Consider the following 27279-nt stretch of genomic DNA (forward strand, 5'->3'; position numbering starts at 1 on the left):
CTGTATAGAGGGAAATGGGAGGGGTGGGGGGGAGGAACAAATAACAATGAATCAAACATCATTACTTTATGTAAATATATGAATATGCAAATGGTATGCTGTTACTCCATGTATAAACAGAAACAACATGTATCCCATTTGTTTACAATAAAAATAAATTAAAAAAAAAAAAAAAGATCTGACCAGAAAAATTTTAAAGGAGGAAAAGTTTTTTGAGGACTCAGAGTTTCAGAGGTCTTAGTCCATAGAAGGCCAGTTCCATTCCTCAGGGTTCAAGATGAGGCAGAACATCATGGCGGAAGAGTGTGGCAGAGGGAAGCAGCTTATATCATCAGGAAGCAGACAGAGACTCCACTCTCCAGATACAAAATATATACCCTAGAACCACGCCCCAATTTCCACCTCCTCCAGCTGCATGCTACCACTTCAATTAATCCAATCAAGGATTAATTCACTGATTGTGTTAAGATTCTTAGAACCCAATCATTTCTCCTCTGAACCTTCTTGCATTGTCTAACATGTGAGCTTTTGGGGGATACCTCACATCCAAATCATAACAATTTGAAAATGTTTTTTCTCCTCTGAAACTCATGTTGAACGTTAACCCCCATCATGAGGTATTAAGAAGATGGAAATTTAATCTTCCTGTAGTGTACAGAGATGGGGCCATTGGGAGGTGATTGAAATTAGAAAAGGTACTCAGGGTGGACCACCCCACACACAATTATTGCATACTGGTGGTGAAGCAGGACAGAGACCCCCACCCAGAAGACCCTTGCCATAATTAAGCTTCTCCTCTCATCAAAAAGATTTTTACAAAGAGTATCAGCAGGCAAGATGTTTGTAGAGGGAATTGTGGTTTGAAGCTTCTTCTTTCTTATAAATGCCATGTCTGCACACAAAAGGTGTGATAGAGTGAGTTTGCAAGCTTGTTGTGCAAAAAGATATTATCTCTGTTTTCTTGGTAAAGATAAGACCCCTGTCTGGCCTAAAAAGCACTTTTTGTGAACTCAAAAAATTAATTTTATGTAAAACCTTCAAGCCTCTCCTCTCACTGACTATAAAGTTCAAAGAATTTCCAAAATCTTCTCTCAGAGAATTTTAGGCGACAGCCCTCCCTGGACCAACTGCAGTCAAAAAACCTGCTTCCTAAAAAAAATTCCACAAGTGTCCAGCCTCTTCTGTCCTACTTTGGTGGCTTTATAAGAAGAAGGAGACTATGTTTCTCTCTCCTTCTCCTTCTCTCTCTCTCTCTCTCTCTCTCTCTCTCTCTCTCTCTCTCTCTCTCTCTCTCTCTCTCTCTCTCTTCCCTTTCCCCTCCCTCTCTCCCTTTCTCTTTTTCTCTCTCTGCTCCTCACCACCTCACCATCCCCCTCACCATGTCTTGCCATGAGATACCTAGCACACCTTGGATTCTGCCAGTAAGAAGGCCATCTCCACATGTGTGCCTAGTCCTTAGGCCAGAACTGTAAACCAAGATGAATCTCTCTTTTTTTTTTTTTTTTTTAATAATTTACCCAGTCTGTGATACAGTGTAATTAGCAACAGAAAACAGACTGTTACGTATGCCATTCAAATTATTTTGGCAGAATTGTGGGAAACAAAACAAAGGATTCTAATGTTAATATGACAGTTTCTGTTCATCAAGAAAGTGGTATCATTTGAGCCAAGAGACACTACTACTGTTTTTCTATTGTTAAGATGTCCTGTTACCTTACCAGAAAATAAACATTTAGTCATGGTTACTTTTAAAACACAGTAAGAATAAAAATAACAACTGCAACCATTTCTTGAGAAGTTCATTTACAACTTTTTAAAACAGGATTATTGGTCCCAATTTGTCAATGCAATACCTGAGTTTCAAAATGATCTTTGTTTTGTGAGGGAGGAGGTACTGGGTATTAAATTCAGGGGTGCTTAACCATTGAGCCACATCCTCAGCCCTTTTTTGCATTTTATTTAGAGACAGGATCTCACTGAGTTTCTTAGGACCTTGTTAAATTGTTGAGGCTGGCTCTGAACCCAAGATCCTCCTGTCTCAGTCTCCCAAGCCCCTGGGATTAGAGGCATTCTCCACCATGCCCAGCTCAAAAAGATCTTTATGTCTAGAGTTATTCAGCCTACTCACAGATGAGGGAAGCAGCAGTTTACTGCTGCTGGAGGCGGGCAGTTACCGGGAATAGAACCCAGCATCTTGCACATGCTAGGCAAGTGCTGTACCACTGAGCTATATCACCACACTCAACCCCCTTTTTTAGCATCTTATTTTGAAACAGGGTCTCAGTAAGTTGCCTAGGTTGACCTTAAACTTGGTGATTCTCCTGCTTCAGTTTCCTATAGATCTGGGATTACAGGTGTGTGCTGTTGTGTAATTAATCACTACACAACCTCTATGTTCAGAATAAGGCATGGAATAAAAATTCAAAAATTCTACCACCCTTTAATATTTGGTAATTATAATTCTGTAATAGCCAGCTGCTGACTTAATATGTTTAAGCAATATCCAACAAAACTCCTAAACCATCCTACCTCACTTTCATGTGATTTTTTTGTCATTTATTTATATATCTTACTGTGTTCAACGAGGATTAATGGGGATTCTTTAAAAATAATATCTCAAGTAGCTACAGATTTAATTTCACAATTTAAGTTTTAATGTTAATCAATACATAGGTAAAGTACAATTTGACAAAAATAAAACAAAACTTTAACTGTAAAGATTCTTTAACCTAGAAATGCATTTCTAGGAATCTAACCTACAGAAATATTGATTCATATGCAATAAAAATGCATTTGCAAACATGTTTTTAAAGTATTTCTTGAAAAGTAAAAATCTATAATAAAGCTAAGGATATAAAAATAGCAGATTAGTTTTAAAATAATAGTACAGCCATGCTGTGAAACATAAAGCAGCCATCTAAAAGAATGAGACTGAGCCAGGTGTGGTGGTGCATACCTGCAATCCCAGTGGCTTGGGAGGCTGAGACAGGAAGATAGTGAGCTCAAGCCAGCCTAAGTGAAAGCAAGGCACTAAGCAACTCAGTTGAGACCCTGTCTCTAAATAAAATACAAAATAGGACTGGGGATATGGCTCAGTGGTCAAGTATTACCGAGTTCAATCCCCAGTACCCCCGCCCCCCAAAAAAAAAGAAAAGAAAAAGAATGAAATTGAGTTATATCTGGTGCCAAAAGATCTCCATGATATTTATCTACAGGGGATAAAAGCACATCTCAGTTTAGGATGTATCTATTATCCCATAAATTTACAACAAAACAAGCCTATATATTTGGGCATATATACAGATGTCTGCATATAATTGTATAGGAAAATGACTGAAAAGATAGTGATTTTTTTTTTTTAACCCCTGAGCCACATCCCCAGCCCTTTTTTGTATTTTATTTAGAGACTGTGTCTCACTGAGTTGCTTAGGGCCTCACTAAGTTGCTGAGGCTGGCTTTGAACTTGTGATCCTCCTTTCTCAGCCTCCTAAGCACCTAGAGTTAGGTTGGAATTTAGGCGACTATAGGGCACAGAGCAGAGCAGCCAAGACAAAGGCTAGCCTGCCAAATGGTGATGGATCAAGTGGGCTAGAAAATTCCACTGACCCTTCACATCCACCTGTCACTCAGCAGGACCCCCTCCCATTCCAGCCTATAAAAACCCTGGGCAGCCAGGGCCATGTGTGATTTTCTCTGGGTCCCTACTTGAGCTGTACCCCAGGGGTCTGGGAATTTCGCCCGAGAGCCAAATTCCAATAAAGCTTGCTTCGGTCACTTTCTGTCCAATTTTATTTGGCCGCTAACCGTGCCCCCAAGCTTACACCTAGGATTATAGGCATATGCCAATGTGCCTAGCAAAAACAGATACTAAATTTTTAATCATGGCTTTTCCTGGGAAGAAAGTAGGAATGAGATGGGCTAGAGGATGGGGAGAAAAGAAGAAAGGAAAGAATGGTGAAAGGGAGCTTTCAATATTATGCAATGTTTAGATTTCTTATCCCAGAATGCATTCATTTATCTCTCATGAAATTTTACAAAAGGAAAGATCTTAGAGAATTCCATGTATTGTCTCCAAATAGTGACACTCAGAAAAAGGTGATAGCTGTCTTACTGAAATCACAACCATCGAACATTATACATTTCCAACTCTGTCATAACAAACAGAATTTTAATTTATACTTCATTCTTCTCCCACTGTTTACTTTATCTAAGAAAACTAAAGTTCTCATGCCTGAGAGAAAAAAGAAAAATGTAAGAGTGACACATGACAGGCTGGAAAGAAGTTAGTGCATATACCTTTTGAGAATCTTTCTTTAAACCAATCTACCAAAACCACAACTGCAATTCTGATAAGCTTTCATTTTTTTTTCCCCACAAAAAGGAATTGTGCAAAACATTTTCAAGCTAATAGGAACTGCCCACTATACATGCAGCTTTGTAAAATCTAATTTTTCACATCCAGTAAATTTACCTTTGAAGAAATAGAAATATCTATTTATATCTATATATAGATAAATATCTATACCTTATCAGTAACTTTTATACCTGAAATATATATATATATAACTATACTATAAATACCCAAAGCCAGGGCTAGGGCTGCAGCTCAGTGGAAGAGCACTTGCCTAGCATACGTGAGGTACTGGGTTCGATCCTTAGCACCATATAAAAATAAATAAAATAAAGGCATTCTGTCCATCTACAACTATAAATAAAGAATATTTAAAAATTCAGTCTTCTAAATATAAATAAATAAATACCCAAAGCCCATATACATAGGATTCATTTGCACTACAATCATACTCTCAAATAATGAGGGAAAAACTCAATAAAATACTTAGTTTAAAAAATGACTTCTGTCCACTTCCAGGACTTCATTATTTAGAGCTTTCAGGTATCCAGTATAGCATTTATAAGTATTATTCTAAACTCTGGTTCTGCTCTTTCTTCAATGCTTTGCTCAACGTTTTGTCATTTCACTGTTCTCTAGCACTTTTATCTGAAAATGAAAAGACAACTTTAGTCAATCTAACAACTTATTCTTAACTCTGATAAAAGCCCTGAAGTGTAAACTTATAGCTATTAGCTAAAAGCGAGTTTCAGATATATTTAATTTATTGTGTATAACTAAAGCTAGAATAAGGTCAATTACACTTTTGTAAAAGATAAACAGATTCTTATTGATAAATGCAATTGAGAATATTTGACTAATTCTACCCAAAGACAATAACATATGTCACATGTAAACAGAATGAATATGTATACACACACACAACACACACACACACACACACACACACACACACACACACACACACAGGGCTGCATGATTTGCTGGAAAGAACTTTCAATAAAGAGCAGAAATTTTGGATTCAAGACCTGACTCTGCCACTTGCTGGGCAATCTAAGGTAAGATGACCCCAGGCACATGCTTCATTTGCCTGCGGTGGATAGAAAGGTGTTGGGATATGCATTCCTAAGGTCCCTTCACACTCTCAAACCTTGTAAGCATACACACCTAGACACTTTTATTTACAGGTAAGGCTGGTCTCACTAGCATACACCAGTATGGGATGACTGATGACAGCCCAGCATCTGTTCTGATTGCTCTGCAACACGCACAGTTGTTTAAAAGTTTGAATGACTGTTCTTATTTATGGACACGCTTCAAATTATGAAATGTTTAACATGCATAAAACCTTCTGTTTGCATTCTGCCTTCCACACATAATGAAGACATTCCAGAAGTTAAATGGGCCCTATTAATGTCTGGTTACAACCAAAGTAATGTATCTTTCCTATTGCCACTCCCAGCAAAAACAGACTCCCAGCATACAGTTACTCACTCCTACTCACTCTCTACTATTGTATAATATTTTTCCTATGTTACAGTTATTTGTTGGTATGTCTATTTTCTGTACCAGAACATCCTAATTTCCTTGATGGCCAGATTTATCTCAATAACATTCACCATTGCATCCCCAGTGACTACACAATGAATAAATGCATGTTGAAATTGAAATATTACTTTCTTATACTTTATTCTATAAGTGTAAAACATTTGAGCTCTGTAAGGTAATTAGGCTTTTATAGACTAGCTAGCCTAGGACTCGAATACCATAGTTAGAATACTGTTAAGGGGAGAAATCTACCATGTCCAAAATAAATAATTACTACAAATAAACTTCTGAAACTTAATTTTAATCATCATAAGGGTCCTAGCAATCTTGTAGTCTAATACCATCATTTATAGATGAAAAAATGTAAGCTCGAGCAGATTTAAGAGGCTTGCCCCAAGTCAATGACAAAGCCAGGTTCAAAAAGATGGCCTTCTTAACTCATTGATTTTTCTGCCACATCATGGAAACCACATAAATATCTGTGATGCAATTGTTGGCATTACATGGTTGGCATGTAATGCACATATATTTTCCATATTACTCTACTTTCAATTAAGAATTTTAATGATTTATTTTAGACATTGTGTAAGTTTATTCAGTAAATTAACTGTATTTTAATAATACATGTATCCTAGTAATCATTATTGGCTAAGGAAAACTATAAGGATTTCCACATGTCTTTTGAAGCAAATTACAAATATCACTTTTAATAAAAATAAAAACAGGTTGAACACTAGCTACTGAGAGTAAGAGTAAATTTTGATTACACATTAAGAAGTTCTTTCTGTGGGTTCTAGCTTAAGGGCCAATATACTTTTTTATTCTTAATAATTTTATATGCTTGCATATATATTCAGAGATAACATTGTCTCAATAACCTACATGGGAGGAGTCGATACAGTCAACAATAAATGAACTTAAAAAGTATTTCATAACAAGTACCCCACATATGCCATAATTTTGATGGAGAAAAGCTAAATTCACATAACAGAAAAAGATTTCCTGGATATGTTGAAGCCTTCAAAACTTGGCCAAACTATTGTTCAATGTGCACACAGTTTGTGTCTTCATGCTCAGATGTTGTTGAAACAGCAGACTTAAAAGAAATAATGTCAATGAATCCTACCAAGCACTATACGTGACCTCTGGGGTAATTAGCAATCATTCAAAAGCAACAAGACTAAAATGTTCTATTCTTTATTACTGTCAGCTCTTATCTTGATCAGCATTTTAATAAAGATGGTTCGTTTCTAAGACAGTTTCATGAATCAGTCATAATTACATTCTGACATGCAGTGAATAGTAAAGCAAAACTAAATATCACTTCATCAACCTTTCTAACCTTTATGCAAGTATTAACTGTAAATAATTTTTACACAATCCTACAACAGAAAATCTGCATATTTCTTAGCTTTGTACATACTTTACCCCAAATGAATTTCCCGTGACCTATACCTGAAAAACACAATCAGCCATAATTATCCAGTTTTGTAAGATGTTCAGGTGTTGCCTTTCAGAGTTCAAATCAACTTCAAGTATAAAAGGCTACTTTATTCTACAAATGGCACAATATGCAAAATGGGTTAAGTAGCCAAAAGCATCTCAGAGCATTGTGGCTTGAAAGACGTCTATCTAGAATCAAAACGTCATAACAAAACTACACTAAAGCAAAGCCACACTTATAAAAATAGATTTGTAGATTACACATTATGGAATGGATCCCTGATGACTATTTCAGAAAGTCTTATAATTAAAATATGTTAAAAGAAGAATATTAATTAGAAGGAAATCTGAGTGCTTAAGTATCTGAAGGGTAGATTTTTTTTTTCATGTAATTCCAAAATAGCTGATGAAAGTAGTTGAAAATTTATCAGCAATATAAAACTTACTCAGATACTATTCTGATATTAAGGACAATGTATAAATTGTTTCAACTCTTCCCCTACCCATGCAATATATCTGATTTAAAGTTTTAAAATAATTTAGCTAATTTCTTTTTGCTGATGAATAATTTTAAAACTATTTTAGATCATCAAAAGTGAACATAATTCAACTACCAAAATAAACATATACTGAATTTTAGGGGACTTAGTTGTTTTAGCTCCCTTGGAAAATTTCAAAGTTAATGCAATGTTTTCCCAAGAATAACTTCCTGTCTTTCCAGTAGTGGATACAGGATAAACAGACTATTTAGACACAGAAGTAGGTTCTCAAACCTATATTTCAACTATGGTTTCCAAATAAACAAGGTTTCCAGTAAATGTACTGAGTAATAATTTTAAACTGATTTGCATTTAAAAATTTTAATACTATGGAATAACTCACTTCCCGTTTACTCTGTGTAATTTCAATTTGAAAATAAGTTCCCAATCTAAAATTATCCCCTGCACATTTTCCTTCGCATACATTTTATTACAAAACAACCTTACTAGAATGTTACTGACTTGAAGGCAAAGAGGAACACAGCAAGGATCTTTTTCATATGGGATTAAAAACACAGAAATGTGTTAAGTCTTTTATGTGATAATTTTTGTTTAACTTTTCTATTTAGCTTTCTTGTGCATTATTCCTTTCTCTTATTGGAGGTGCAAGCAAAGAAGGAAAAAGAAGTGTTGATTTAAGAAAACAGATTTCCCAGAAAGAAAAAAACTGTGATTAAGATTTAAACAAAAGCTAAAGATGGCTTCCTCTGAGCCCTGAGGAGGTCCGCTACCTCATTACGAACAACTGAAAACTTGTGATGCATTTTGTTTCAAGAGAATCCAAAAGTCCTTGGTATAAAGCAGACAGAGGGGTGCAGGGTCCATTCACTCTTTCTGTATCACCACCATTATGTAAAAAGTATAAAACACTGCCTTTATGCTGCCAAGCCACAATGACTCTTCCTACATCAAAGGATTTGCACCACTAGGGTTTTTTCTTCCAAATTTATTCAAGTTAAGGGCAGAGAGACAACGATTCATACACGCTAATTACGCCTAATTATCTATTCCCTTTTCTGACCAGCTTCGGCCAGTGTTATTTGCTATCTGGATTTCTCACAACCTCCCTTTGCCCTGTCCATCCAACCCAACAGTGAAGGCTTTGAAGAAAACAGTTGTGGCTTTTTAGAGTTTCCTCAAAATAGAGTTCAAGCAATTAAATAATGATTCTGTTAGTTTTGACATATTTATGCGTTAAATATGAGGACCTCTTGGTTAATTTGGCAAATGCCTCACATCTCTTCATGGGTGGGATCATAGTAACACCCTCTCTTACAGGAGCGTCTCCTCATGCTTTCTTTTCATGATCTAAATGAAATGTTTATTGGATTAAAGTTCTTCTCTGCAGACCTCCATGGTGGCCTGTGACAAAGAGCTTAAAAGTTCTATTAATTGGCTTGAGTTTTCAGGAAGGGGAAAAGGAGAATTCTATTTCACATTACATCACTAGCCAAGAAAATTGCCACATGTAATTAAACTAATTTCTCTCATGATTCAAAGAAACAACTAATTCATATTTAAGACACACTTCCTTTAAGTACTTTTTGTCACCAAAGAATTGATTTCTTATAATCTAACCAATATTAACTATTTATTCCAAGAAAAGAATTCAAGTCCTATGTATTATATATTTTATATGTAAGCCATAGCTTGCTGTATTTCAGTTGAATCCAAATATATATGATTTATATATTTCATGGAAAATGTCTATTTTTATTTTCTATAAGGTCCTTAGAGGAAATATTTGAAAAAGCATACACCCCAAATTACTTTTTCATAGGTAGGTCCTGACTAATACAAGGTCTACATTGTAGACTGAAGATGGACATTTTAAATCTACATCACAATTTTTGCCCTAAACATTTATTAATTTCAAGAACACAAAACAAAAACACCAATACAGAAAAGTTTAATGACTGTTACTATAGACATTTTTTTAACTTCCTTTGCCGCACATTTTTTTATTGTTGTATTACATTTGCACATAATGGTGGGATTTGTTGTTATATATTGGTACATGCCATTTTGTATTTTTTAAAACCATAAGTAGCTCATACTAACCCTATTCTTCTTCAACTTGCATTCTATGAATCTACAGTAATCATGGGCACCCTTCCCTGTTATCCATTTTTTAAAATAGATTTTTTTCAAACATATATGAAATAAGCTCATTTATAAGAATATCTTAGGTAGATTTCCTTAATTTAATTAGCCAAAAACTTGATAACTACAGAAATATTTTACAAGTCAACTTATCATTTTTGTAATGTAAAATGTTAACTACCAGGATTCAAATTAGTACTTTAATGGTTTGCTGGGGAAAGCCACAACTCTTTTCAATTCAGTTCAGTCTGTTACTTTTGTTCTCTTTTGTTTCTTTCAGTCTTAAGTATTAAAAAGGCAACTCATAAATAAGGACATTATCACACTAACAAAGGGTTAATCCCTCCAAGGCCTACTCAGGTGACAACTTGGGGAGGTCAGTGAGGCACACTGACCTCCTACACTGATTCAGACAATTTCACACTCAGAAAGCTCTAGTTCTGAAAGTTATAATGAACAAACTGACAAATCAATCTCACCAAGTATGAATGTTATGGTAGGAAAAAACAGCAAATATCCATTTAGCAGGCTAGTCTATCAATCCTAATGCAGGTGGCTGGGCAAAGGCTGAGCACTGCCATATTTTATCTCAAGGTTATAAATAATTTTTTTCTAAAGTTTGTACATGGAGTTCACACCATAAGAATATTTTCAAGTTGTTCACCATCACGGTAAATAACTCCTTCTGAGAAAAGATTTCTCAAAAAACCAAAAACATACAAGAGGCTAATATATACTTTAATTTTTTTTTAAGTTTTAGATAAAGGATACACAAAACAGTCGAGAAACATTAACCAAGTAGAAGATATGAAGACATTATCTGAACTTTAAACAAATATTACAAAAGAAGTAACAATAACAAAACTGTTACTCCCTTACATTATCAAATACCTTAAATGTCACATATTTAAACTCAACTAATGTTAAAGCAAACCATACTATGATGTTTTCCAAATGGACAACTATTTATCAGAAAATGGAAATTCATATTTATTAGAGATAATGCTGTAATCTTATTTTTCTGTAATTTCCATTATCTAATTGAAATTAAAGAGAAAATTATACTGTAGAATGCCTTGTTGGTTATTGTTCACCAGTTTATAGTTATCATTTCAGTTACAAGATAAATATCTAATATTAGAATCTATTACTGTGTAGCTAAAACACAACACACGATATTGCACAGGAACATTTCCCAAGGGAAGATTATTTTAGATTTGTTCATATTGTTAAACTGAGAAAATCAGAAAAGAAGTTAATGAAATTCATACTGAGAATTTTCTTCAACTTTAAAATTTATAAATTGCATTTATCTTTTAGGGATCATCAAGGAATGAACCAAATAAAATGGTTTATAAAAGTGTCAGTGATAGAGTGGACAGGTTTTTACCCAAATATAAAACACTGGTCTAAAATATCAAAGGTTGCTGGAACCTGATCATATAAGAATACCTTGCTTGTCAGTAAATTTAATTTTCAAGAAAACCAAAACTAGTAGTACAATTGAAATTAACCTAAAAAAAACTATTCTTCTGATCAAAATATCAATTGGTCTTCTTTTGCCTTTAACCACAATAAATTTTAATAATGACTAGAATGTAATGGGATTGTAGTGAATGAATATTAGTCAGTGAATGTACATTTGAGACATGTTATTCTTTTAAAATGTATGAAATAGAAGACATTTATAAAACGGTTGATCCTAACAAAACTGACATTCCTTAAGAGTTATTTGAAATCTGGAACACCCTCTTAGCTTTCCTTCACCAAGCTTCCTCCCTTCCATCAACCATTTATCCAACAAGCTCTTGAAATGATACTTTCTCTGGAACCTATTTATGAATCTGTGCTGACACATGGGTTCCATCACATAAAACAGGTACATTATTTTAAACAGCTGTTTGTCCAAAATATGTTGTACAGATTGGTGGTCAGCAAACTTTCTGTAAAAAGGTCAGATAATAAATAGTAAATATTTTAGGCTTTCAAAGTCACTAGTCTCTGCTTAACTACTCCACTGTGTGCGTGTATAGTGTGAAAAGAGCCAGAAGATACAAAAACAAATGAGCATGAAGTTTTTCAATAAAACTTTGTTCATAAAAATGGGCAGCAGATTATCAAGAATACAAGCAACAAGAGGTGTTGGAGAGGTTGTGGGGAAAAAGGTACACTCATACATTGCTGGTGGGACTGCAAATTAGTGCAGTCAATCTGGAAAGCAGTGTGGAGATTCCTTAGAAAACTTGGAATGGACCTACCATTTGACCCAGCTATCCCACTCCTCGGCCTATACCCAAAGGACTTAAAATCAGCATACTATAGAGATACAGCCACATCAATGTTCATAGCTGCTCAATTCACAATAGCCAGACTGTGGAACCAACCTAGATGCCCTTCAATTGATGAATGGATAAAGAAACTATGGTATATATATATACAATGGAATATTACTCAGCTATAAAGAATAATAAAATTATGGCATTTGCAGGCAAATGGATGAAATTGGAGAATATCATGTTAAGTGAGATAAGCCAATCTCAAAAATCCAAAAGAGGAATGATCTCACTGATAAGCGGATGATGACACTTAATGGGGGGTGGGAGGGAGACAAGAATGGAGGAAGGAGGGAATGTATAGAGGGAAAAGCGAGGTGGGAGGGGTGGGGGGGAAGGAAAAAAATAACAGAATGAATCAAACATCATTACTCTTTGTAAATATATGAATATGCAAATGGTATGCTGTTATTCCATGTACAAACTGAAACAACATGTATCCCATTTGTTTACAATAAAAATAAATTAAAAAAAAAAAAAAAAAAAAGAAGCAGGAATGTTCCAAAGTAGATAAATGAACTAGAAAGTGCCCATTGAAGATTAGGTTAACTGTAATCTTTGACTTCAAAGTAACAAAAACCAACTTGAAATGTTATCAAGTTTGTCCCCCTGGGCTAGTTTACCTGTGTCAAAATGACATTATGAAATCATCTGTCCATTTGGTTTGCACTTTTTCATAACATGGATAGTCTACATTATTAAATAGCTGATCCAAACCAGGCATTAAATGTCAGGGGTTATGAAAAGGCTAAAAAAGTAAACTTTATGAAAACATAGTACTTGAATTTTTAGAAACTAAAATTAGGTTTAGTTAGAAATTCAGATTTTCTAACTAGTCAAACTTCTCTCTCTTGTGTGGAGATGCAGGTTTTTAGGAAAAAAATTCAACAACTCCAGTAAGCTGTAACTGTAAATTAATGGGACTGGCTCCAAAATCCACAAACAGACACTACTGGTACTCCTTCATAGGTTAAGTCTTTACTAAAATAAAAGGAGCTGGTTCAGGGAATTGGCAATTTTTGAAAGTGAAATGTGTGAGCTATAAGCTAAAAGGGGCCTTTGAGAATGCTTCCTTCCACCTGTTTCTTGATCAGGACAGGTTTTCAGAAGAAGCTGGGAGTTGCCTGTGTCCACTGAACTCATTGAAGGTAGAACAGTGATGGGTATTCCAATTTAATTTCCCCAAGGCGTAGCTGTAATTAACTACTGGCCCAAAACAGGAAAAAAATCTTTAAAAATTTAGGATAAGGACTGAGGTTATAACTCAATGTATAACTCAGTGGGGGAAGTAGAGTACTTCCTTAGCACCACATATAAATAAATTAAAGAGAGGTCCATTGACAATTAAATATTTTTTAAAAAACTGTAGAATAAAAGAACACATTCAAAACATAAGATTTTTATAGAGAAACTAAAATAAGTCAATTGGCAAGAATTTCAACTAAAATTTTAATATATTTTTAAAATTAAATGCTGATTGGAAATATTCAAATGAAAAGAAATTTATTCTTGGTATCTTTCTTCCTCAAAATACTTTAAGTATACTCTAGATTCACTTACTAGAAATGGGATAATAAAATCTTTGATATATCAAAATGCTCTATGCAGTGACAACAGTAGAAATGGAGAATAACTCTCAGAGCACTGCCTCATGCTGTTGTGTGTTCCTAAAATTAGTACTTTAGTCAAAATATGCTCCAAAGGACCACAAACCCCCAACCTTCTTTTAATGTTTGCTTGGTCAGTGTTAAAGTGCTATGGCTGAAGTTTTTTAAAACTATACAACCTGAACATTGGTCTCTGTACATGTCTTTTCTGTGACTGCAAATCTTCATTCACTTTCACATTTGTATCATTTTTACTGTGATATTATTTTTGTGCAATAAATACTTTGTGATGAGAAAAAAAATGGGCAGCAGACTAGATTTGTTCATTGGTTATATTTTGCTGACCCTGATAAAGATTATCACAAGCTACTTTAAAATACTCCCCAGAAATCTTAGAAAAGTTTAAGAGAGAAAATTAAAATCACCTATAATTCTATTATTCAGAAATAGATTCAACTAACATTTTAAGATTATTTTTCAGTTTTTCCCAGGTATATACATTATTTTCATAGTTGATATAATAATGGGTATGCTATTGCATCATATTTTTCACTCATATTATCTTTGACCATTATTCTACATTATCAAAACTTTAAGGAACATTCCAAATAATTATGCTATATCCCCTCATGTGGGTGTTATATCATCATTTAATTAACTGCTCCTTTAAACATGAGAGAAAGATATAACAAAATCTCTATTTGTCATTACTTTTTATAGTTATGATCTTTGTATCTGTGCTGAAACATAGCTAAGAAAGAAAGAAAAAAAGAAAAAGAAAGAAAGAATGAATGAATGAAAGAAAGAAAGAAAGAAAAGAAAGTAAGTCCTATCCCTTCTCTTTCTTTTCACTTTTTTTTTTTTTTTGGTGGAGGGAGGCTGTGTATGTGTGAGTGTGTATGTGCGTGCGTGTGTGTGTGTGTGTGTGTGTGTGTGTGTGTACAAGGAGTTGAACCTGCCTCAAGTATGCTAGGTAAGCACTCCACCACTAAGCTACATCCCCAGTCCCTTTAAAAATTTTATTTTGAGACAGGGTTCTTGTAAGTTGTACGGCTAGTCTTGAACTTGCAATAGTTCTGCCTCAGCCTCTTGAGCAACAGAAGTTATGGGCGGGTGGGTGCCATCACACCAAGCTTCCTTCTTCCTTTCTCTTTATAATTTAAAACCAAGACGTGGATGGGGTGTAGTTTAGTGATAGAGCATGTGCTTAGCATGGACAAGGGCCTGGGTCCAATTCTGAGTATACACAACACACACATACACACACACACACACACACACACACACACACACACACACACACAAAACCTAAGAAAGAGACTTATATTTTTGGCCAAGAGAGGTTGAAACTAGATTTTGCAGAGAGGTTGGAACTAGATTTTGCCCTCTTGGCATAAATCACTAAGACACCAGACAAAACAGATGAGACAATTGATAGCAGACATTACACAATGACTAGCAAAAGAAAGCAATCCCTGAGAAATGAAAAATAAATCGGGTAAACAAGCACTGCATTTTCTCTAGCTTTGTATCCATAGGCAATTTCTAGCTTGCAATACAATAATCTAAATGAGTTAAAGAGACAGTAATCAGAGTAGAGTTTGGGGAACATGAAGAAGTTGGAATTTGCACAGTACAGCTCAATTCAAAAGGAAGCTATGATGAGACTGATATCCGCATAAGGAATGTTCGTAATCTTTGAATATTAAGTTATACATGCACAGGGTGAAACTCCACAAGACTGGGCAAAAAGCAATTTTTTTTTATTTTTATTTTTTTGATACCAAGGATTGAACCCAGAGGTGCTTAACCACTGAGCCATGTTCCCAGCCCTTTTTTAAATACATATTTTTATTTGGAGACAAGGTCTCACTGAGTAGCTTAGGGCCTTGCTAAGTTGCTGAGGCTGGCTTTGAACTCCAGATCCTCCTGCCTCAGCCTCCCAAGCCACTGGGATTACAAGCATGCACCACCACACCTGACACAAAGAAAAATTTATACAAAACTTGGAAATATAAGCATTTTGAACAACCAGATTGGAAAGATTTCTCTGAACACCAAGGAATTCAGTAGAAAGCTTAAAAGGATCACACCTGGAAGAAGTGCTAAACAGAGCTAGAATAAAGGGTGATTTAGATATACCCTAACAAAACTTAAAAGCAAGCCTTAAAAGGAATAAGGTGATCTGCAAGAAACTTAATTACTTGCCACAATAAAATTTAACACCTTTAAAGAAAATAATGGAGATTCACTTTACTAATCATTATGTCCAGTATGTAATAATAAATTTCTAGACTTGCAAAAACAACAGGAAAATAGGAATCACAACTTGTGGGGGGAATCAGACCACAGAAACAAAACCAAAAATGACAGATAGGGCTGGGGTTGTAGAGTACTTGCCTAGCACGAGTGAGGCACTGGGTGCGATCCTCAGCACTCCATAAAAATAAATTAAAAAAAAAAAAAAAAAAAGAAGGTATTGTGTCCATCTACAACTAAAAAATAAAATAAAATAAAGAAATGATAGAGATGATGGAATTAGCAGATAAGGAATTAGCTGACTTCTACTTCTGGGAAGACGGAGATAACTACTTTTCCCTATTCCTCCTGCTGTGTATAACTTAAAGCCCTGAAAATTATATATAAAGCACACATAAGAAGGCTTTGAAAATTGGAAAGAAAGAAGAGGAACCAGGGACCTTAAGACCTAAGAAACAACAGGATGGTGACTTCACTGGACTGCGTGTTCATTCATATATCCCAGAGACGGAACTGAAGAACACAACAACCCAGAAATGCCAATGAATGTGGACAAAAGAGGGCCCAATAAATGAGATATCTTCATCCAAAGGACCAGGAAAAGGGTAGCTTAACAAGAGAGAAAACTTTTAGACAATAACTGCTCTATTGCAACAAATACCACAGAGGAAGTTGTGGCTCCACCTCACATCCACCATGCCAGCAAAGGCTGAGGGGAGTCTAGACTTACACCCTCGCAATGCTGTAACGAAACACCTCAACACTACTGCTAGGATGACATCAGAGCAGGTCAAGTAGGAACTGGAACTTTCAACCTGGCTAGCCAGTAATGAGCATCCCTCTTTTGCCACCATATCAACAGAGAAAGATATTGTCCAAATCCCCTTGCCAACAGTAACAGGTAACAAGGAACACCTCCCCTCCCTTCGTTCCAGGTGTTGCTACCTGTATCTGCTTAAATCTGGCAAACAAAGCAGAACTCCCCTTCTCCTGCCAGACTAGTGTCCAAAATAATCCAGCTAAAACAGGAAGGTAAAGATCTACAGAGAAGAAATAGAAATTGAAAACAAACACTTAGAAAGATGCTCAAGGCTCTCTGTTCTTCCCCATTCAACACAGAATCACATGCAGTGCCAGCCACATCCCTGAGACATGATGGTGAAAATTGGAGTGAAGGGACTGACCACATTGGGCTCCTGGTCACCAGGGTTGCTTTTAACATCTGGCTAAGCAAATGCTGTCACCATTAGTAACTCCTTCATTGACCTCAACCATGTGGTCTACATATTTTAGTATGATTCCATCCATGCCAAGTCCAATGGCACAGTCAAGCCTGAGACCAAGAAGCCTGACATCAATTGAAAGTCTATCTCCATCTTCCAAGAACAAGATCTTGTCCACATTAAATGGGGTGGTACTGATGCTGAATATGTTGTAGAGACTACTACCTGGGAGAAGGTGGGAGCTAAAAAGGTCATTATCTCTGTCCCTTCTGATGCCCCACATTTGTGACAAGTATGAACCAAGAGAAGTACAAGATAAAGTCAGCAATGCCTCTTGCACCACCAACTGTTTAGTCCCCTGACCAAGGTCATCCATGATAACTTTGATGGAACTCATGACTACTGTCCATAACATCACTGCTACTCAGAGACTGTGGATGGCCCCTCTGGTGGCTTGATGGTCATGGAATTGCCCAGAACATCATCTCTGTGTCTATTGGTGCTACCAAGGCTATGAGCAAGATCATTATTGGCATGACCTTTTAGGTGCCCACCTCACAATGTATTAATCATAGATCTGACCTGACATCTAGAGACAGCTGCCAATTATGATGACATGAAGAAGGTTTGATGAAATGGATGTTGGAAAGTCCCTTAAAGGGCATATTGGAATACACCGAGGATCAAATTGTTTCCTTAACTTTAACACTGATAATCTTCTCTCTCTTTGCCCTCAATGACAGCTTTGTCAATGAGTTTGGTGACAGCATTAGGGTGGTAGACTTATGGCCCATGTGGCCTCCAAGAAATAAGAACCCCCTGGACCACTGGCCCTGGCAAGAGCACAACAGAAAGTAAGAGACCCTCAACTGATGGGAAGTCCCTGCCCTATCTCAGTCCCATTCTCACTAGTTTCTATCCAAATCCTGTGAAGAAAGGGATGGAATTATGGACCCCTATCTTGTCATGTACCATCAGTAAAGTCTGCTGTACCCCAAAAAGAAAAAGATTTCAATATCACTAAGCATATGGAAAATGCAAATCAAAACTGCAATGATATCACTTCACACTCAAAAAAGAAAGGTTATTCTCAAAAAAAGAAAGAAAATAACAAGATTTGGCAAGGATGTGGGAAAATTGGAACACTTTTACATTGCTGGTGGGACTATAAAATGATCTAGAAAATAGTATGACAGCCCCTCAATTAAATATATAATTACCATATAATCCAGCAATTCCACTTTTGGGTATTTATACAAAAGAATTGAAAGTAGGAGCTCAAACAGATATTTGTACACAAATGTTAGACCAATTTTATTCACAAGAGCTAAAAGGTGGAAACATTTCAAATGTCCATTGACAAATGAATAGATAAATAAAATGTGGCATATACATACAATGGATTGTGATGTCAAAAAACAGAATGGAATTCTAACACAAGCTACAACATAGAGAAACCTTGAAGACATCATTATTTTCTAATTTCCTTTGTGATTTCTTTAGCTGATGGGCTATATAGAAATGTATATTTCTAAACATACAAGAATTTTCTACTTATCCTTTGTTATTACATTCTTAACAAATGCTTGATTGCATAGTATCCATGGAATAAGCTTTATGTGAGTTCAGTCTTTCCAATTTGTTGAAACTTGCTTTATGGCCCAACATGTGGACAACTTTGCAAATATTCTCTTTATTCTTTAAAAGAGTACCCTCCAGTTGTTGTATATTATCATCAATCTTATGTATCTATCCATCTATCTCTATCAGGTTAGGTTTGTTAATTATGCTGTTCAAGTCTTTATTGTTACATATTTTTCCCCACCAATCACTGAAAAATTTATGGAAGGCATTTCTCAATATGAATATAAATTTGTTTCTCTTATAATTTCATCATTTGCCTGACATACTTGGAGGCTACATTATAAGTTGCATGCAGTATTAAAATGATAAAATATCACTTGTGAATGGAATTTTAAAAATCATTAAGAAGTAATACTTCTTTGTTTCAGGTGTATTCATAACTGCCTGTTCAAGCATTTTTATTATGACTGCTTTAAAATCTTTATTAGAGAATGCTAACATCTTTGTCATCTTTGATTGAAGTTGTCATCAATTGTCTTTTTACATTCAGTTTGAGATCCTCCAAGTTTTTAGTATGAGTGATTTTCAATGGAAACTTGGGGATATTTTCTTAATTTGTTATAAGATTGTGAAACTTATTTTTTCAATGGAACCTATTGTTTAAGAAAATGCATAATATAAAATATATCATCTTAACTATTTTATGTGTACAATTCATTGATATTAAGTACATCCATGATATTGTGCAACCTGCACCACTATCCATTTCCAGAACTTTCTTACCATTCTGATTAGAATCTCCCTTAAACAATAACTCCCCACCATTTCTTCTTTCTCCCAATCCCTGGTAACCTCTATTCTATTTTTCTGTCTCTATAAATGTATCTTTTCTATAAATGAATCACATATTTATCCTTTTGTGTCTGACTTATTTCACTTAGCTTAATGCTTTCAAAGTTCTCTCATATAAAATGTTATCAGTACTTCATTCATTTTTAATGTGGAATAATATTCCATTGTATGGATATATTACATTTTATTTATTCATCTCTTGATGGACCTATGGTTTTTAACAATATACAGTCCTCCTCGTCATTCCTAGTATCTTATGAAAACCATTAGTCACTAAGAGCTTATGTCAGTTTTTCAATTTTTATTACCCCAAGCAATAAATCATAAGCTTCTGTGGTAGAGTGCAAACATGTTCTCATTTGGTTTACAGAGAAGAACATAGTAGAAAAATTGATTTTACAATATACTTTTTCCAAAAATATACTTCAATCTTATTTATAATCTCTTTTTATTAAACTAAGATTCTCTATTTAAGACCAACTTCTGTGCATTTCTTGGTTAGACCAAAATGAAAGTGTAATGCTATCATCTGTGAATAGGCAAAATGCTATTTAAATTAATATGAAACCATCTTTTCTTACAAAGGAAATGTCATAGGGCCAAACAGAAAAGCTCCAGAGAAACCAGCTCTAGTTTTCATTTCATTGATCTGATGTTTTCTTATACAGAAGTTTTTTCAATAAATTAGACATTTCAGATCTTTTCCTATCCAATCTGGAATTTCCATACCTGGGAATTTCAGTTCATGTTCAATTTCAAATTATGGATTATTCATTTCTGATTTTCCTTTCTCTGTATTTGAAAGTAAAAAATCTGTTTTATATGTACTTCAGCCTGGACCCCTTATGCAAGGTTGGGAAAAAAAAATAAAATTAAGTTCAGTCTGGCCAATTTAGTTCCTTTTGATGGTGCTATAATATACTGAATATGTGAATATGACAAATTTCTAGCCAAAATGCCTGGGGAGAAAAAAGGTTCAAGGCAAAAAAAAAAAAAAAAAAAAAAAAAAAAAAAAAAAAAAAAAAAAAAAAAGGAAAGCCATAAAATTCCCTGAGAATGTCTTAATTTATTTTGTTCCATGTGCCTTCTCTTTTTATATTTTGTGCATTTTATGTATACAAAGATATTATCTTTAATGTCTATTTTTCTTAGTTTCCTTGTTTAAATCTTGATATCTATATATATACCATATTACTTTGAATTCCTAGTGTGGAGAAAACAATTCAAATCTACCTACCCCCTATATGCAAAACATGAATATCAGAGGAAAAATTATTATGAATAAAATTATTATGAAAATTATTATTATTATGAAAAAAATATGAATCTTCCAAAAGTACTTTTCCTACATCTATAAATATCTCAGAGAAATTAAAATCCTTAGGAACCTAAAGTTGAGGAAACAGATGTTTGAATTTTCCTCACTAAGTAAAGCATAGGAAATAAATTTTGGCATCAACACTAATTCAACTAATATATATGTCAAAAAGATTGTCTATGTCTTTAGAATATATGAAGAAAAAATGTTTTAACTTTTGGGGGCTGAAGTTGTGGCTCAGTGATAGAGCACTTCCCTCGAATGTGTGAGGCACTGGGTTTGAGTCTCAGCACCACATATAAATAAATGAATAAAATAAAGGTCCATCAACAACTAAAAAATGTATATATCTAAAATATTCTAATTTTCCCTTCTTGGTAAGAATTTTTGAGGTTTTAGTTTTTAAATACAGTTTTATTATTTCCTCAGATACTTTGATTATGGACAAGGAAAAATTAGGTATCTGAAATTAAGGGAATTAGATTTTGGCACATACCTGTCCTTCTTTTTGGTACTTTACACTTCACATTCTGTTACAAGTATTTGTGTACATTTTATATCCTCAACTAGATTAAATGACTTAAAAGCAAAAAACAGACTGTTTTATAATTATATTATCCATTATGTCTAATGTGGCACTTTGCACATAGTAGGTTTTCAATAAATATTGGTTGACTATAGAATTATTGAACAATCACGTAAAAATTACTTAAAATTAACATTAAAAAAGGAAGCTATTTTATTCTTAATCATATTGTAATGAAGACTATTTTAAACTCTTGGCAGTGATGATACACACAAATATTTAAACTATTTATGTGCCTCAACTTGACATAATTTCATGATAACTTGATGGCAATCACATTTAAATATATTAGAATATTTTTGTAATAATGTTATTCTAGAATAGCAACTTTAATAGCTGGGAAAACATGTTAATAATGGCCATTAACCTGAAGGAAACAGGGAACATTAAACTTTTTTTTCAGAAACAAATGTATAAGATTAAACATACCACTGTAATATTTATGAGCAAACCTCAAATTAAAATCTATAAATACAAACTATCAAATGTTTCAGTTAGAGAATAATTTAGACTATATTTTGCAATTTTCCCAGGCACACATGGGTGAATACTGTTTTTAAAAAATTCCTTTTCTCCTCTAGTATCTTTGACTATCACTATTTAAATATCAAAATGAATTCTGCTTGAATGCAAGACCAAGGCAGTTCTGTAGAAGACCTTCTATCAATCAATATGATCTTAAAGTGTACATGAGTAAGTTATTTTCCTTACTTACCTTCAGGACAGCTATGAATGGTACAAAGTTAGCCCTCTGGAGTCCATTTTTATAGAGATCTGAAAGAAACAAATGATATTAACTTTACACTTAGCTTAAATAATAATGTTAGTTTACCTAATTAGTCTGGCAAATAAAACTCTCTGCTCATTTAAAATAAATTTTTAAAAAGATAAAAGAGCAAAATTAAAAAAAAAAAAAAAGAACAACCCAAGGTGATTTCTATTCAAGTATTACACAAAATTCACTATAATTTTGGTAAAAGAAAAAACAGTCACAAAAAGATCAAAAGGCATTCAATGAAATTAGCTTTAAACACAAAGGGTATGGTTGCATATGCCCATAATCCCAGCTGCTGGAAGGTTGAGGCAGGAGGATCACAAATTTGAGGCCACTCTGGGAAATTTATCGAGACCCCATCTCAAAATTAAATTTTAAATAGGGTTGGTGATGTAGCTCAGTGGTAGAGCACTTGCCCAGCATACATGAAGCTAAACCAATACCCAGTAATTCTCCCACCTCCATCACCAAAAATTAGTTTTAAACAGTAATAAGTCATAAATAGAATCTGGAAGTTACCCCTTCTAAAAGTCAAGCTTAATAACCTAATATAAGAAGGTGATATATTTAAAAGTACCTAATAGTACAATACATAAAATTCTATTGGGAAAGGAATCATAGTCTTCTTTTCTCAGTCTATAATATAAATTCTCACTAAAGAATTAAACTTTGTTTATTATGATTAGCCTTTTTAGAAAACACATCAATAGAATTCCTCCTATATTTGTATCAAGGTTACATATTTGACATCAAGGTAAAGAAATGTCACTTTAAACTGTCTAAAAATTAAAACTCTATTCTCAATAAACTATAAACAATTATATCATAAATAGGTAGTATTTACTGGTTTAGAAAGATGCTTTTCAATAAATGTATGTGTAACCATGTATATATATTTACATACCTAAACATACTTGTCATGAACAAATAAGTACAAGGAGGGAACAAATTTTAAGCACTGCATATCTTTTTTTATTTTTATTTTTTGTAATTTTAGATGAATAGCATGCCTTTATCTTATTCATTTATTTTTCTGCTGTGCTAAGGATTGAACCCAGGGCCTCACACATGCTAAGCAAGCACTCTGCCACTGAGCTAAGCCCCAGCCCCTCATATTATTCTTTAAAAAGGAAGACTTCCTAGAAAAAAAAAGTTTAAGAGTCTGAAATTTTCTCGCATAAGCCAATCTATAACATTATTAGATTTTTGAAAAAAGAATATAAAACTAGAACTAGTAGGGGCTGGGAATATAGGACAGTGGTAGAACACTTGCCTAGCATGCTAAAGGCCCTGGGCTCCAACCCCAGCACCCTGTGTGCATGCGTATGCACACATACACACACACACACACAGACTCACCCAAAAGGACCAGCAAAAACTGTTCTCATACTAATAAATACAAATTAGATTAAATTGTATCTCATTCTTTTTAGTATAGCATTATAGAATCTTTTCTGTATTTCCTTATTTGGAGAAAATCTGTTAACTATGATAGATTTCAACTGCCACATTTACTTATGGAAATAAAATATCATTAGGAAATATTTATTCTCTTTAGAAAAATGTTCATCATAACATCATTATAGTGAAGAAAGTATTTGCATAAGCTTTTTGGTTAATTAAGGATTAGAGGCTTCAATTTAGTTACATTTAAAATTTCATTTAGGGATATCATAAAAGATAAATAAGGCTGGTCAGACTGTTAGGATTTCAAAATTCAAAATGAGATCTTTTCTTTCCTTATAATCAATACTTCTAATGAGTAAAATGGGCAAAATGCAGGAAATAGGTTTAAAGCTAAGTATATTCACAGTCTTCCCTAATTATCAAAAGCTTCTCAGAAAGGTACAAAGAAGTATCGCTGTATATTAAGAGTTGACAGCCATGACTGTCAAAAGTGGTAAAAATTTTAAAATAAGGCAATTTTTAAAATATACCCAATGTTTATGATAGCTTAACTCATAACAGTTAAAAACTTCAGTTTTATCTGTGATAGTAAAAAACTGGAAGCACTCCAAATGCCTATCATTAGGCAATAAGAGAAACAAATTGTGGGATATCTATACACAGTATTTGAAATACTACTCAGCAATAAAAAGAAAGGTATACACACAGAAAAATAGGTGAATCTCAAAACAATAATGTAGAATAAAAGAAGCCAGACCAAACAATTGAGTACATATGTGTACTTCCATTTACATAAAACTCTAGAAAAAGCAAACTAATCTATAGTAACATAAAGCAAATTAGTGGTTGCCTGGGAGGAGGAGGACTGGGTTGACAGTAAGAGATGAAAAAAGGGCACAAGGAAACTTTTGGGAGTGATGGAAATGTCTACTATATGATTGTGGTGATGGTTTCACAGATGTATAAGTATGGCAATATTTTTTAAAATATGTGCCATTTGTAGTATATCAAGTATACCTCAATAAGTCCTTTTAAATTTTTATTAAAATATATATATACAACATTATTGAACATCAAAAAACAATACTATAGAATTAAAGCTAAGATACTACAATAATGAAAGTTTGTGTTAAGGTAACTGGTCTTACTTACAGAATACCATCTTTTTTATGACATATAAGGCTCTCTGATGTAGCTTAACACGCAAACACCCTTTAAAATGTTAATGACAATGAGAGATATAAAGGGTCACTCATAATATTCTTGATTAAAAGATTTTCACTTATCAGCAAAGTTAAAGTAGAATAATAATGCTTTAATGTATTAGAGATTTAATTGTTTTAAGGGTTAATTTTTTAAAACTCTGCCTTGGCAAAGACACACAATTTAAAACTTTATACTCTGAAAAGTATTTTCTAAACAGAATTCTAAACAGAAATCATTTGGCCTGAAAACCTTTAGATTTTTTAGGACACTTAAGTAAAAAGGATTGTACTCATTAAATTGAAGAGTTTCTCTGCAATTCAAATAGTATGCTAATTATCAGTGCAATAGATCCATCTTCTGAATTGTTATTTGGCTACCAAAATATTAATAATATTTTAATATTAATAATATTAAAAATATTTTTAATATCAGGGGCTGGGGAGATAGCTCAGTTGGTAGAGTGCTTGCCTCTCAAGCACAAAGCCCTGGGTTCAATCCCCAGCACCGCAAAAAAAAAAAAAAAAAATTTAATATTAGTTGTTTAATAGTATTGTTGTTAGACAAAGATTTTATAATACATTGATATCAACATTTGTCATTATTTACTAAATACTATTTAAAACTTTAGTGGTTCTCGCCTATGATTTTTTAATGCTCTCTGAACAGAGATAAATGAACACTTGGTCATATAAGACAGAGTACTGGAATTATGAGACATTCATTTTGTAGAGAATAGTGTAAGGACCTCTAAATTCTTCACAGTGAATGACTATAATAATACTTACAGATGAAATGCATGCAAAGAGGATTTTTAAAGTAATTACAAGTACATAAATACTTCAGAGATGCACACGGATATGCATATCTTTTCCTTAAAAATCCAATTGTCAAAACCCAGAGGGTGAATAATGCTAATTTATATATGTGCAAACCAGTTTAGAGTAAGAAAAACATGTAAGACAGGTAACTAAAGAGAGTTTTCCTATAAAGTAACATAAAATAATTATATGGTTTTATGAAGTCAATCTGATTTATCCTTCAAGATATTCTTATTTTATTTTAGATTAAAAGAAAAGGGCACCTTTAGATCATTTAAACAGCAACAGCTACTCAGTCTCTTAAAAAAAAAAAAAAACTAAAGATCAAATAATATCACTAAATCTGAAGATAATATAGCTAATTAAATGTTCCTATTTGATAGTAATTATACTTTGATATTCAATTCAATATACAATCATAATTCCTACTATAGTTCTACACGGAAATGAGTGCTGAAGACAAAAGGTAAATTAAAATAGGAACTAGGATTTACAAAGTACCTCCTAGAAGCCAGGCAAGTTGATGGGCACCTCACACAAATCATAATAACCCTATGAAGCAGATATTTTTATCTCTATTTTATAGATAAAGCAACTGATATCCAGCGTTTTGAAGATAACTGGCTGAATTCCCAGCCAGGAATTGATAGACCTAAAATTAGAGCTAAGGACTTTGTTAACACTAAAACTTACAGACTTTTCAGAATCACTGTGACCAGTGGGTTTATGATAGCTGACAGACATAACTAGACCATAAGATATGAGTTTAAAAGGGATGCAATAATAAATGAAGCAGGAAGCTTATCATTTTATCCGCGTGTTTAATGACAGCTTTGCAGAGCTAACATTGAAACTGGACTACACTGGAACACTGAGAAGGTGCCACCAAGCAGAAAGGACATAAAAGTATTCTGGGCAGCAGAATCAGCATGAGTTTGTGACTTCCTCTACCTTTGCTAATATTACACTGCTCAAATTGCCACATTTTTTGTCAAGCCATTCTTCAATCCCCTGTGGTGGACCGACTTTCAGAGTGGTCCTCCATGATCCTTTGTATAAACATTGGACACCAGGAGCATAGGAAAGTTATCCCTCAGAATAGGGAACAAATGTGGTGAACTCCAAAACTACCCCCAGCTTAGAGCCTGTGGAAAGTTTATAGGATACTGTACAGGGACAGTGAACCGAGGCAGAGATGCATGGGCGTTCAGCGGGAGGCGGTGAGAGCTCACAGGGCAGAGGATCAGAGAAAAGAGAACACCCAGTGAGAGCCCTGGGTCCTCAGCTGAGTTCTCATCAGCACATGGGTGGGAGGAACTACCGGAAG

At 34.1% G+C, this 27279-nt stretch overlaps 1 protein-coding gene across 2 annotated transcripts in view; it reads right to left on the reverse strand.

Moving 5' to 3' along the window:
* AFG1L (AFG1 like ATPase) overlaps positions 1-27279 on the reverse strand; it is a 200994-nt gene that overhangs the window by 66710 nt on the left and 107005 nt on the right. For both annotated transcript variants that reach the window (XM_079146313.1, XM_079146314.1), the window contains one exon: positions 22462-22520. In XM_079146313.1, the coding sequence (XP_079002439.1) occupies positions 22462-22520 (59 nt within the window). The remainder of the gene's footprint in view (positions 1-22461; positions 22521-27279) is intronic.

This window comes from Sciurus vulgaris (genome assembly GCF_902686455.1).
Source record: "Sciurus vulgaris genome assembly, chromosome: 7".
Taxonomy (NCBI): Eukaryota; Metazoa; Chordata; class Mammalia; order Rodentia; family Sciuridae; genus Sciurus; species Sciurus vulgaris.